The sequence below is a fragment of the Nesoenas mayeri genome, assembly GCF_963082525.1.
Source record: "Nesoenas mayeri genome assembly, chromosome: 27".
In the NCBI taxonomy this organism is placed as follows: domain Eukaryota; kingdom Metazoa; phylum Chordata; class Aves; order Columbiformes; family Columbidae; genus Nesoenas; species Nesoenas mayeri.
Window position 1 is genome coordinate 3,810,772 of NC_137555.1, and position 14,876 is coordinate 3,825,647.

At 46.7% G+C, this 14,876-nt stretch overlaps 1 protein-coding gene across 1 annotated transcript; it reads right to left on the reverse strand.

Annotated features, from left to right (window-relative positions):
* Positions 1–10,078: 10,078 nt before the first annotated feature.
* On the reverse strand, positions 10,079–14,364 carry BMP10 (bone morphogenetic protein 10; the record flags this gene model as incomplete). The annotated part of the gene is made up of 2 exons (XM_080360380.1): positions 10,079–11,022; positions 14,031–14,364. The coding sequence occupies 2 exons, from the start codon at positions 14,362–14,364 to the stop codon at positions 10,079–10,081; spliced, it is 1,278 nt and encodes a 425-aa protein (XP_080216506.1).
* Positions 14,365–14,876: the final 512 nt, after the last annotated feature.

Consider the following 14,876-nt stretch of genomic DNA (forward strand, 5'->3'; position numbering starts at 1 on the left):
GGATCTGCCCATGCCAGACCTATGGAAACTTTACATCCTTTTCAGCCCCAAGGTTATAACCTGAATCCTGGCGATGCCCAAATCCTACTCTGGATTTAATGCCACTTTCAGATCTTCTGTTGGAGACACCAGAACATGAGATCCCTGAAAACACCACCTATATTTCCTTCCTCTCTCGTTTTTGCAGCCAAGCCTGGAAGTGTTTTGGGGAAGGAGCAGCAAGAAAGTCTCTCCTGTTCCTGAAGCGGCAGTTGCTGGTTTGCTGTGCTGCAAAGGGATATTATCAACTCATTTTTTGGTTGTTTGGTGGCTGCTTTTCAGCTCAGACAGCTCTAAGCATTAATTCCGGATACCCTAGAGTGTGGAACTACTCTTAATAACACAATAGTGTAATAGTAATCACACAAAAGCACAACAGGCTGTCTATAAGAAATAATAAAGCCTGTAGAAGGATCCTTTTCAGGCCTGTCCTGGGCACTGTAGGTTTGGAAACCCCAAAAAAAGCAGTTTTCACCCCATTTAACCCAGAGGACACAAGAGCATCTTCTTCGAGGTGACAGGAGAGTGTGTAGGATAACACACAAAACATACTGAGGATTTTCCCCTCCCTTTAAATGTGATATGGCTGTCCAAATTAGAACAATTAAACCCACAGGTCTGAATGCATCTACAACTGTTAAACCATGCGTTGTGGGGTGAAAATATGACATATTTTAGCCCTACTTTATTGTCTATCATTCTTTGCATTAGAGCAAAAAATCTGGTTTGCTCTGCTTAGGTATTTACTGCATTCGTTTAGGAATTCAGTTCATTACATCCAGGCACTCGGTAGGCGTGAGAGGCAAGAAAGTAAAATTATCTTTCCCACATTACTCTATTTGGATCCCAAGCCAGTCACGCTTATGCTGACTTATCCCCTCACATTTTATCAAAGTTGCATTTTTGGCATGAGAATAACTTTCCTTTTTTAGCTCGGCTACTGCATAAAACAGCGAGTTGTTGTGGGAGGCGAGGTGGACGTGCCGGAAAAGTGTCCAGCCACTATTTGGGATGGCTTATACAAATAAAATAAATAAAATTCAAAAGCAAAGCAGTGAGAACATGTTGTTCTCCCCAGGAATGACAGAGTAATTGTCATTGGCAGACTGTGCTGCCATCCAGAGACCTGGACAGGCTGGAGAGCTGGGTGGGGAAAAATGTGATGAAATGGAACAAGGGCAAGTGTAGAGTCTTGAATCTGGGCAGGAACAGCCCCAGGGTCCAGTGTAAGTTGGGGAATGAGCTATTAGAGAGCAGCGTAGGGGAAAGGGACCTGGGGGTCCTGGGGACAGCAGGGTGACCATGAGCCAGCACTGGGCCCTTGTGGCCAGGAAGCCAATGGGACCTGGGGTGGGTTAGAAGGGGGTGGTCAGTAGGTCAGAGAGGTTCTCCTGCCCCTCTGCTCTGCCCTGGGGAGACCACACCTGAAATCTTGTGTCCAGTTGTGGCCCCTCAGCTCCAGCAGGACAGGGAACTGCTGCAGAGAGTCCAGCGCAGGGCAACAAAGATGCTGAAGGGAGTGGAGCATCTCCCGGGTGAGGAAAGGCTGAGGGAGCTGGGGCTCTGGAGCTGGACAAGAGGACACTGAGGGGGGACTCATTCATGTTTACAGATATCTAAAGGGGCAGTGTCAGGAGGATGGAGCCAGGCTCTTCTCAGTGACAACCAGTGATAGGACAAGGGGTAATGGGTGCAAACTGGATCACAGGAGGTTCTGCTTAAATATGAGAAGAAACTTGTTCCTGGTGAGGGTGTCAGAGCCTGGCCCAGGCTGCCCAGGGGGTTGTGGAGTCTCCTTCTGTGCAGACATTCCAACCCGCCTGGACACCTTCCTGTGTAACCTCATCTGGGTGTTCCTGCTCCATGGGGGGATTGCACTGGATGAGCTTTCCAGGTCCCTTCCAACCCCTGACATCCTGGGATTCTGTGATGCAGTCCAGCCTTTTTCTTTACATGCAAGCTGAAAAGATCCTCCCAAACCAGACTGTTTTTAAGAAGAAAAAGGTGCCAAGTTGAGATTTATTGTATGAAGGTAGGGAGAAAACAACCGTCCTCGAACTTTCAGGCGAACCGTCCGTGGGTGCAGTCCTGATGTCACCATTTCTCGGAGTTTTCCTGCCACCTTGCTGCAGCACAGCGATGCTACAAAGCCAGACTTAAACTGGCTTGGAGGAGAAATAAGCTGGCAAAAAAGGAGCAGCCTGGTAAAGCGAGAGGGAATGTATTGGCAAGAGGAAGCCAAAGGGATAGCAGCCACAGGAGTTGATTGAATAAGAAGTCTTTCGGTGAAAATGCTCGTCTATTGTGGCACAAAACACCTGCAAGTTTAGGAATTCCAACTATTCAAGCAGATAAATGCGTGGTGAGCCTGCAGAAAGGCCTGAGCTGGGAGAGATTCTTCCGTGGATAATTCCATTGCCAACAGCTCGCTGTGTGCATGATCTCTGCTGAGATAATTCAATAATTTTTTAATAATTTAATAATAATTTACCCTTCTAGGTGTTTCCCTTTACAAGAGTTTTCTCACTAGGTAATTCCCATAAACAGAAGTGCTCAGAGGTTAATTAGGAACTTATTTTTTGTAAAAAATATAAGGCTTAGAGCTTCAGTCCAAACCAGCAACCAGGTGCGCGATATGAATTTGGGTGCAGAGTAGAGACCTCGGTGGTGCTGCTGCTGCCTGTCTGCAGGGTGTGCTCAACCTTTAGCAAACAGCAGAGAATTCACCAAGCTGAAAATCCAAGAGCTCAGCAAGAAGGAAACACCCTGTTTACCGCTCGAATCCACCGTGTAAGGCAGCTCCACACAAAGCCCGTCAAGCACGACCCTGTCCCAAAGGTCCCCGTGCCCAGCCAGCCCTGCCGAGGGACCGACGCTCCCGTCAGCGGCCGCTGGTGCGGCTCGTGAAAATTCGCTTTATCACGCGTAAAAACACGATGTGATATTTGGGCCCTCTTAACACAATGTACCGATAACAGGAACTGGGAACAGGGCAACGTTCCTTTAATCTCACCAGCCAAAATGGTCTTTGCTGCGTCCAAGGAGCTATTTCCAAATGAGAGCGGTTTAAAACCGGGCAGCGAGGCCAGGGCCAGGTTTTCACCTCCAATTAAAGAAGTGAGGATAAGCATCAGGTTGGCGTCTGCTTTCTGAGCATGTGAGAGGTAAATTTTTCCTCTTTATGGCAGTGTTGCCTTGTTTCCTTGCTCCAGGTTGGGGTTCCATCGTGCACACCTGGTGAAGGGCAAGCACAGCCAGCACTAACTGGGGAACAGTTATACCAGCTCCCAGTACTTGTAAAAACGGTAACATGGTGCATTCTTCCTATAATATTTGCTCTGCTTACAGTTCAGCTGGCTCACGTTTCAGGTCGTAGGCTTTTCTGTATCAGTATCTTGAGCTGGGCATCTAAGATCTGGTAATGATAAAAGCAAACAGAGCATGTTTAGTATCGTAGGATAATGGGGTTTGCTGCCCTGTCCTCTCAAAGCTTCGCATTGTGCCTTTGCCTGATTAGCCAGTGGTGACAGCTCAGGAAACGGATTCCACCCAATCTCACAACAACCGATCTAAACCGCTCTAATCTCTGGAAAGATAAGGAGTTGCTACAGCAAAGCCAACATAAACCTGCGAGCCACGGAAGGCCAGGCTGTTGTTTAGCTGCCGTTGCTAGTTAGCTACTGTACTTGATTGCAGAGACCACCCTGTATTGAAACCTTCTCACTTAACTCGACACATATCTTTTCAACACCATCTGAGGCTCGGACCCTGGACAGGCTCAGCTGCACGAGCTGAAGGACGTTGTTTGGGGAGCGTCCCCTTGTCCCAAATTGCTGCAGATACCACAGGCAGTGGCTTCTGTGAAATACAGTCCTGCTAATATTGAATTAATGGTACTGCAGCTGCCCGTTTGAAATGAAAAATAGCGTATTGTCTTTGTTGGTGACATCTTGGGCCACCACAGAAACTGTAAGATTTGGAGCTAAGAAAAAAAACCAGCATTGCTCTGTCGTGGAAATCCATTCCTCCCATAGAATTTCTTTTATTGCAGCGGTGTTGATTGCTTTTATGCCTCATATTTCATTGGTTTGCTTAAAAAAATGCAATCAAAGGTCCCGCTAAGCCCTGGAAATGCTGAGCAGGAGGCTGATCAATTTGTGCTGTGAACAGAATTGCATTGGGCACATACCCAACAGTGTAAAACAGGTAAGTAAACTTCCTATTTCCAACGTATACTCGTTTGCCCTGAGCTGGATATATGTGGCATATATGTTGGCAGCACTCTTCTATTTTTCCGGTATTATCCACTCTAAAAAGTAATGAATTTTTCTGGAATAATGCAGCCACGTCCTAACGAGTTTTGGCAGCAATACTGAGATGGGGTTAGAAGCAGAAGTTTTCACAGCTAATTACTGGCTCAAATTCTGCTCTTGCTGACATCTGAAGTGACTCCTTGCAAGGCAGTAAATTGGGATTTACTAACACGCATCTGAATGCAAACGTGCTCAGTTGCTGCAGGAGATGTTACCAAGGGGTCGGCATGGAGAGCTGGACCCCTGGCCACTATTCATCTTCTTGACAAGGGTATCAAAAGGGGGATTTTCCCCTCTACTCTTATCTGGGAAAAGCAGCGGAATTCCTGACGGCTGCTGCCCCTTCTACTGCTTCCAGCAGCTTTGCGTTTGCCCCGCAAGCTGCTCCTCTGGGGAAGGGATGTACACGCTACGTGGCTCCTGTCCCGCTTCCCGGCCATGGCCTGACGAATAACGTCTCTTGCCCGAGCGAAAGCGGATGGAGGGAGATGAAGGGATGGAGGAGAACAAGAGTCGGAGTGAGACAAAACACCTGAGTTGTTGCCAAAACGTGCCCATGGTTCTGAGGTCATTAGTGGTGGGATGTGCAAATCACAGAATCGTTTTGAATGGAAAAGCCCCTTGAGATGGAGTCCACCCATAACCCACCCCCGGCACTGCTCCACGTCCTGAGAACCTCATGTCCGTCTGTCCAACCCTCCGGGGATGGTAACTCCAGCACTGCCCTGGGCAGCCTGTTCCAATGCCCCACAGCCCTTTGGGGAAGAAATTGTTCCCACATCCAACCTCAACCTCCCCTGGTGCAACTTGAGGCCGTTTCCTCTGCTCCTGGCGCTTGTTCCTGGGGAGCAGAGCCCGACCCCCCTGGCTCCAAGCTCCTTTCAGGCAGCTCAGAGAGCGAGAAGTTCGAGGCTTTGCCCCCAACGTGTCCCTTTGCCCACCCAGGGAAATCACAGTCACCTGTGTGAGTCAATACAGGAGAAAACCCACATTATTCCTCCTGCAGAGGCGTTTAGAGTAAGACACAGGGCACGTTTTGCAGCTGGTTTCTGCTTTTTGCAACACGGGCACCTCCCTGACCATTCTTCACTCCCAACATTGCCTGTGCTAGAAATACAGAGCTCTGGCCAAAATGCCTCTCGCAGCACTAATATTCAGTAATAATTCCCTCTATATAATAAACCTCTTCTCCCAAGGGGTGCTGATAAGAATTTCCATTTTTAGCCAAGGGCAACTGAACTATTCAGCCTTTATTTGTTGCTGTCGCAATTGAAGAAGGGGCAGAAGCTAATTTTTTGAACTTTTCCTGTAAATAGTGCATTAATGAAGACAGATGGGTCAGCAGTATAAACAAAAGCTCTATCTCAGGCTAGTTTGGTTCTGGCTTTGTTTCCCAATATAGTAAGGAAAGCACCACCACCCCGGTTCCCAGCCTATTAACAGTGTTTGCACTCCAAATGTTGAACTGGGTTATAAGGAAGTTTAAATTAACACTGGGCTGTAGTTTTTCAAACGCTTGAAGCAGATGTTCAAGTGCCAGGAAATCTTCCTCTCTTTTTTTTTTTTCTTAAAAAAAGATAGATTTTGCTGGGGTTTGGCTCAGTGTGTTTCACAGACAATTCTGAACTGAACCTCTCCTGTTATGCCGTAGATGACAAACTGTCCACGTTAAAAACTGCGGGATCCTTTGATGTTTCTGGGCTGCTGGTGGGTTTTGTTCCCTTTGCTCTCCGGGCCGTGTTAAAAGGGCAGCGCAGTAGCTGGAGCTCGGGATGAGGAGCTGGGCACAGATTTTTGCGGCTGCTTTGGGTGACAGTTGCTTTGGGAGATGATTTCTCCTCATTTATGGGGTGGTTGACCCTCATGCTTTTAGCTCCAGAGTTGCTGCTCACCTGCCGTTGGAAGGGAGATGTGGCCACAATAGTCAGGAATGATTTCCTCCCTCTCCCCCCTAAAAACTGGTATTTGGGCCCCTGCAAAGGGGAGAAGCAGGAGCTGGTAGGGAGAGGGGGTCCCCACTTTCCTCCCAGAACAACGTGGGGCTTTGTCCCTCCCCCCAGCTCCCCAAACCACCCCAAACAGCCTTGTCCCCTCAGAGCAAGGGGGCTGCGGCAGCCCTGGCAGGAAACGTCAAGTTCAAAAAGCTGGGAATCTGTATTTTCAGCTACACAGGGCACCACAGAGCGAGCCCGGACCCCAGAGATCACACCCAAAAATGGGTTAACACCAGAAAGCTTTGGGGAAAAATCAATTTGAGGCATTTTAGTCCATGCACAGAGAGCTGAGAGATCACGGATCGGTTCAGGGAACCCCACGTTTCCAAGTGTTTTGTGAAATCCGGTGCTGAGTGTTTGCACAGGAGACACAGGTGGGGATTCGTTCAGAGGTTCCTTCAGAAGTTCAGGCCCTTCTGGAGCATCATGTGTGTTGATTTAAGAGCAGCAATCCAAGACCAAAGCTCTTCCCTCAGCTCCGTCGTTGATATGTTATCCCTTCCTATCATTTATTTCTGCAAAAACCCAACTGGTGTTGCTGGTTTCAGTGAGACAGGGTTGCTGCCTCCTTTAGGCGCATGCAATAATTCAGAGATGGATGGGTGGATGGATAGAAAGACAGAGATTTCCATACTGAAACTGCTTTTAAGATTTAAGTCAAGCATCTGCCAGCATGTCGAGAAAAAACAGATCAGAAATGAAAGGAAAATCAATGCACGCTACTATTTAATGTGAAAAATCAATTCTTTAAGAAACAGAAGTCACAGTACGGATGTGGATGGAAGGAAGGGAGTAAAGAAATAAAGAAAATGAAAACATGCAGTGGAAGAATTTTGCAGGGCCCTCTTGCTGACGTTGCCAGCACTGAGAGCTCGCAGCACCGGCTCTTGTTGTGCACTCACCACGTTATTTGTGTGTGTTGTATCTATACGGATAGGTGCATTCAAAGCCAAGCACTTCTGAGTTTGCAGAGGCAACCTTAATTTACTACATAGGTCAAGCTCTTCAGAAAATAACTACCTTCATTTTTTTCAGTGCTATTTTGCCTGATCTCCGCCATCTAATTGCATGAACACCCAGCGAATGTCTTTGCACAGTTCTAGCCAAAGGTGGGGCAGAATTCAGGTGAGGTTTTGCTCACAAAGCAGCCATGCAATCCTAGCAGACACACAATGAAGTGAAATACTCTCTGATCTCAGGTTATGAATGGTACAGGTGCTGCTGAAGGATTCAAGAGATGCTCAGTTTTCCTCCCAAATAGCACTGTAGGATTCATCTCGTGCTTTATGGTTTTTCACCACAAACTCCGGCTGACATCTCCTTGTATCAGTACAGTCCTTATTTCTTTGTGAAAAAAAGTTACTAATATCAAAAGGCTGGCTGGCCCCTAATTCTGGGTCTTTTAATTCACACATGCCGCTTTACTAACTGATGAAATCCCCTGCCTACCCATGTCTGCATTGCTCTGTTACTGTATCCCATCTGTTCCAATACAACAAAGCTCTGGCAACAAGGGAGCACCGAGGCAGCCGTTCTGCTTTGAAAATGTATGGTGGTTATGGGCGATCAGAGTGGGTTATTTATTATATTTAAGGCACAGGTTCTCCACGCTGTTCAGAAATGTTGGTGCTGTTGGGCAAAGGGCAGCGGTGCAAAGAGTACGCGGGTCAGATCACCGCCCAGCAACAGTCGCGGAAAAGAGATGATAAAAGCAAATGTCGGATTATCTCCCTAACGCTGGATTATCGCTCCTAACAAGGTGAGTGGTTTGTCTTGGCAAATGGCTTCAGAAGAATCGTGGATGGTTGTGAAAGGATCTGAGCGGTCACACTTCAACCGTTGGCTGCCGCAGTTCATGTCAGCAGGGGGAAATATCGCACCTCTCACGGATTCTTTTAGCGTGCCATTAACTGCAGATTGAGATTGCATGCGAGCCGTGTCACTCACTCGCAGGGTGACATCTGTAGTGATACAGCCCCACGGCGCAGCTATCTGGAAACACGCAGCACGAGTGGAGACTGCGTAACTCAACAATAAACTACACGGCTGAGCACTTAAGGCAGAGATACCCTTGCAAGAGTGGTTATACATTGGACAAGACTATACTATACTATTTAAATCACTGCGGCGAGCAGATGTTTCTGTAAGCAAGGGAGATAAATGTGACATACGCTATTTACAAGTATCTAGGGGAGAAAATGAATCAGCAACCCTGATCTCTGTACAGCACAACTCAACAGAGGGATTCCACGTGGAATAGGAGCGGTACAAGGTTTGATCCAAGCGGGATTACATACAAGCACAAAAATAAAACGTTCTGTATTCTACATTATATTACAAAAGCAGGCAGTCAATAAATAGGTCAATAAATTATGGGAAGCACAGAAGAGTATGTGTGAAAAATCAGTGAAACTGGTTTTAGTTGGTGCATGATAAAGACTTTTGTGTTCATTCCCATGAAGTGTTAGAGTGATTCTTTCAAAGGCCCTTATCACTTCCAGGGAAGATAACTTTCCCTTAAAAGTGTAAAACCGATGCAGGGACAGTACAGGAGGCTCAGGGACAGGCTAAAAGAGTCAACGTCACTTACACTTTCCCAAGAATCTGACAAATTTGCAGCTTAGTATAAATAAAGTGACGGGTCTATTGTTTCTCAGCTCCGACACCTTCTTATCAGCAGGATTTGTTGTAGAAGAGTGGCGGAAACATGGCATGTGACTCCATCCTATGGAGTTTACATGGGGGGGCAAGATCTTTATGAATTGACAACTTCAGCACATAAATAAAGGAAAGATCCTTCTCTACCTATGCAGACTAAATGCAACACGACCGCTTGGCCATTGGAACTGGATTACACAGCTGGATTGTAGGTGATGTACTGGACTGGGTAGGGAGACAAGTTTCTTAAGTGGTCTAAACTGGTACAATTTCGAGGGTTCAGGAGATTTACTGCACTTATTTCTGCCACCTGAAGCTCTGGCCCTTGAGAGACAACGCAAGGCTAAGGCAACAAAGCCAGCGCTGCTTTATCCAGGGTGCTTGGTAATAAACACGCACAGGGGGAATTTCTTGCCATCGCAGGTTGCTCCTGGGCATGTTGCTTTACTAAGAAAAATAGGAAAGGGAATGGTGCCAAATCATCCCTGGGACAGGGAAAGAGTAAAGAAAGGGTTAAGCAAAAAGGGAAAAATCTAACACCTCGTTGTGTCTTAGTGATTTAGGAGCCTGAGAATTATCATGACATAAGATCTACATTAAAAAAAAGAAATCTGAGCATGAAAAGATCTTTATAAAGATTTTACACAAAACTAGACAATCTAGGTGTGTATTGCCCATACTTCAGCTGTCTTGAGTAGCTCTGGAAAGCCCTAGAGATGCCAATCGACATTTCTAAAGTACAAAAATAAGCCTTTATTTCTGTGAATTTGAATGTGCCCCTTTGGCACGAAATGCCCTCCCAAGTAATCCAGTGATCTGCTCTACGCCCTTATAGGAAGAGAGACTCGGTCATAATTTGGACAGCGAAGAACAGCAAGAAGCAAGCAATGGAACAAAATATACATTCCCTACAGTCGCACGACTTGCCCATTCCCCGTAACAGGAAACATACAATTATCTGTACATGCCTCATTAAATAACCTTATTAAATAGGAAATCTGAAATGTACAAATTTACAGACTGAATCATTAAATACTCCCCCTGTGCACTCCCCTGTGCGCGTGTTCCCTGTTACTATCTGCAGCCGCACTCTGATACCACCATGCCTTCATATTTGAACTTGTAGGTAACCACTCCAGCATCTAAGTAGAGAATGGAGATGGGATCAAGTTTGGTGGGCACGCAGCAGGCCTTGGAGGCTTTCTGGGGATTCTTCAGGTGAACCAAAGTCTGGACAATGGCATGTTTCGTGGGCGTGACGTGCTCCGTCAAGGGGTAGGCGCACACCCCGTGGCACTCATAAGCTTCGTATCCCGCCGGGGCGATGATCCAGGAATCCCAGCCGATCTCCTTGAAATCTATGTAGAGCGGAGTCTTTTTGCAGTAGTTGCCTTTCGCGTTCCTCCGGATGCGGGCAGTGGAGTCGTAGATGATGTTGGAGCGCATCTGGAGCAGCGCCTCCTCGCCAGGCTGGCCGTGGAAATTGCCAACCTCCAGGTTCTCCAAGTCCAGGAGCTGCTCGTGGTCGATCATCTCGTTCAGCTCTTGCTTCTCCTCTTTTTTGTCGTTGCTTTGGTCGTCAGAGAACACAATCAAGAGGGGCACGTGCTTCGCCTCCGAGTTGATGTCGATATCGAGTTTTCCCTCGCCGTTCTGCTCCTCCCCTTCCCTGCTCTCTATGTGAACTTCCAGCCGGTGTGTGGTCAGCCCGGCCCTTCGCCAGCGCCTGATGGCTTCAGTGACCTCAAAGCTCTCCCACTCGCTGCTCGTGCCGTAGATCTGCCTGGATGCCAGTGCCACCGTCTTTCTCTCTTCTCCTACTCCCATATGGTTGTTTTCCAGCACTTCAAAAATCGTGACCTTCCGGTCAAGCCCATCGTAGAGCCTCTGGTCCCGCTCCACCAAGGTGTAGAGCCTCAGCTCTGCCATTGTGATTTCTTCATGGTGAGGGATGGAAACATTGAACAGAAGAGGGTATTTCCGAATTCCTGTAACACCAACGGGGTGGGAAGCCAAGTCTGGAAATGACAAAGATCAAATATTTTAGAAGGGTCAATACATCCAGCAAGACATGCACTGAAGTTCATCTGACGTGTTGCATTGCTTCAGCTGAACAGTTCCAGGACAATGGTTTTGCATCATTTCCCAAAACAGTACTTGTAAAAAAGGCTGACTTTAACTTACATGTCTAAGGACAGCAAGATCCCAGACACAATAAAGACCATAAATGCGGATTTATAGATTCTCCTCTCCTGTGCTTTCCAGGGACTTTCTTGTCACCTGATTGCATATTAAAAGCGTTGCCTAATACTGAAATCACTTCTAGGTTGCTGCACAGCAACTATTTAAGAAATGAGGGAAAACAACAGCATAAGAGAGGAAGGGAAGAAAGTTATGACACTGGAGTGAATATGGGATGGGTGATACATCTGCATAGGCAAGAACAGCAGGCTGTATCTGGGTTTGCTTAGTGCTTCTGTGCTAGACAGTGTTCCCTTCTGCAGAAACAGCCCTCAGAAAGGGAGGAAAAGTGCTTTTGGAAGATGTAAAGGCTCCTGGTTAGGAAGAGCAGGCGATGAACACCCAGCATGAACCACCAGTCCACAGGAATCCTACCACGGACTCAACAGGCTTCCAGGGAGCAAACAGCTGGACCCAGCCAGGCACTTTTGGCAACTTTACTTAATAAAACATATAAGAAGGACGTGATATCTGCTTGTCAGTCAGGCTCTGTCCTATCTGCGCTGTTTGTTTATACATAGGAAAATGCACTTCTCCACACAATGCAGGGATCTTAGCTAACAATCGTGTGTTGGTTGCTGAATTACCGCGCTGTCTGCTCCGTCAGAAGACAGATAGGACAGAGTTGGGCATCAAGACGACAGGTAACATTTCTGCGAAGGCAAACTGCTTCCAACCTGTTACTGTCTTCATCTCTGACCTCTCCCATTTTGATATGTTTGTAGAAAAATGACACTGATAAAGCTGCAAGTACTGGCCGTGCTCCATCAGTGCACTTCAGCGAGCAGTTCACTTAAGCACGTGACTTGTCTTATTTAATTCCAGTTTTGAGGTTTTAAGGCATCTGCCTTTTTTTTTTTTTTTCCCCCCCCATTTTGCACTTTCATCTGTTGATAAATAAAAAATGAGGGGTGAGTCTGCTTGCATTTCCCTACTTGTCAACTGATAAAGGTGGGAGCTGAATATGCGCTGCACAGCATCAGTAGGAGCGGACTGTGAGCTGAAACACAAGCCATTAAAGCTCAGCTATAATCTCCGTACTGGAACTAATCTTTGGGATTTCCTAGACGCTGAGATGCTAAAGCAAGTCTGCAGCGATCACATATAATGACAGGGTGGAGAAAAACCACCTGAGCACACAGAAGATGAGCACAAGTCATTAATCAGGAGGCAGGGGAAGGCCACGCCGTATGTGAGAAGCCGGGTGGGCACTACCAGGGCATGAGAAATGTTTATTTCTAGGTCAGGATGTGACTCTGCTCTTTAGCTAGAAGGTCTGGAGGGTGAAATATCTCCTGCTGTTACCAGTGCAGCCCTGGCAGGGTCGGGAAGGGAGCGCCGAAGTCTGGAGGGAAAGAAAACTTTCCCTTCAGACCTTTATTCAGGTTTTAAGAGCTGATTACAGTCCGTTTACAATGGAGACGTTCCGGTCCGTGGGTTAAAACAAAGAGCTAATTCCAGCCATGCAGCACATTATATTTCTAGAACGTTCAAGTTTAATAAAAGCTGCAGTGGATAGTAATGAAACTATCACTACTGCCGATTATCGGTAGAAAGAAAAAATACCATAGTATGATCTGTTTCTACTGTCCTGATTATTGCAAGTAATTAATTTCTCTATCAAAAGAGCTCTTTAGCATGTAATGGATGGTTCATAGTTCTACAGACACATAACAAACATTAATTGCACGGACCCTCTCAGTGCGTGTGATTCTGAGGCTGTCTGAACACCAACAGTCTCACTCTGCATCCTGCTGGTTTGGGTAGGAAAAGGTGAGAAATAGTCAAAGCACAGAAAGTTACATTTAACCCAATGGGTGCAGAACTTCTGCAGTGATGAAACAGGCAGCGAACATCATGGTTACAGAAAAGCCCAGAACTGCGAACCAACGAGTGTTTTATGGCGAAAGGTCAATCTGTACCATCTGCTAACCTGAAAGAATTTTGGTTTTACCACTGGCATCACTTCAGATTTATGTCACTAAACCGCACCGTATTCTATTCTTCAGCACATTGTACTTGGCAATTTTTATCTAGTTTCTTTTTTCCAAATAGTGCAAAATGAGCAAAGAGCAGCACGCATTCCTGCTCGTGTGTTCATTGATACTGAGGGGCAGTGACAGGCACGGCTTTGGGATGAGTGACTGGTCACTAGTGGGTGTAACTGGTTTGGCATCAACAAATTACACTGGAGAAAATAAGATTTAAACCACAAGTGCCTCTTCAAACCAGAAACACTTTGCTGGTTGAGTGTGAGGGCCTGGTAGATTCTCTCCTTTCATCTCACTGCGCTGCAAAACCGAGGAGACTTGCATGTAGCCTCTCCCTACAGCTCATCTCTGAAACTGCAAATGTAAGAAAAAAGCAATTATGACTTCTATACTTCATTAATTATATGATGAGAGAACCTCCATTGCTTTAATTTCAAATTTTACTTAAGGTATCCATTTGAAAAAATCAATCAGGTGATTGCAAATGATGTGTGTCATCATGGGGATAATGAGAACTACGCACCCAAATTATAGCTGGTGCTGTCCAAACATTAAAGAAACACCTTCCTCCAAAATCTCATAGTCTGAAAGGGAAGGACGAGGGATCTGTCTCGCAGAGGTGGGATCTGGGTGGCGCTGGGACCAGCAGCGTTAGCTGCCGGTTTCCAACGCCATCCTCGCTGAAAGGCCTTTTTTCCCCTAGTGCTGTTCACGCTCCACGCCAGGTAAATACATTTCACACTGACTATAAGGACGCTTATTTCTATTTACTTCTCAAGATGCACATATCTTACCTTCATTTTTGAAGCTCCTAATAATATTTGCGGATGGCATAGACGTCCTATCCGTAGCAAACCTGTTGTACAGCTCTAGCATGTACTCTGGCGGATCCACCTTGGCCGTTTCGTGCAGGGGAATGTCCGAGAGGTTCAAGGTCTTCAAAAACTCATTTTTCATATTCTGAAGCAGCGTGTTGAAATCAACGCCATCCTGCTCGGAGAGAATCTCATCGAAAAGAGGCACGTCTTCCTCCAAGGAAGAGTGTTCCAGGCTCAGGATGGGGCTACAAGTGGCAAGGTGACCCAAGAGACAGAGGGCAGCCCCCAGCTGGAGGACCACGGAATCCATGGCTTTGCTCAAGCCTCCAACCGCACTCAACAAGCAATAGCTCTCGTGAGGGCTAAGTGGCGGTTTTATCCCCTGGGTTGTAGGCGGCTCGTGTCACAGAGAGATGACAAGTTTGGAAGCTCTTGTCTTGAAACTTGTGATCCGTCCTGTCTGTCTCCCCCCTTCCCCCTCCCCAAAAGCAGGTCTCAGTAATTGGATATGGCTCGTTCTCTTCTATGGTCGCCTTCCCTCTTATCTCGGGTAGTGTAAGCTGTTCACCAGATTTGTTGCTATCTCGCAATCCCCTTTCCCTTAATGAGCGTTTTGTAAACATTCTGCACTAGGACACTCAGATAGGATGAGTTTCTCCTCCGAGAAGAACTGTCTCTTCTTTCTGCCTCCTGGTAGCCGACTTCCTCTGCTGTGTGCGAGCGGCTTTGATCCGCGCAGATTTGAAGCTGTAATAACACGCAGATTCTATACAGCCTCTATCCAAACTTATAGATTTTGCGTGAACAGCAAACAATAACTCC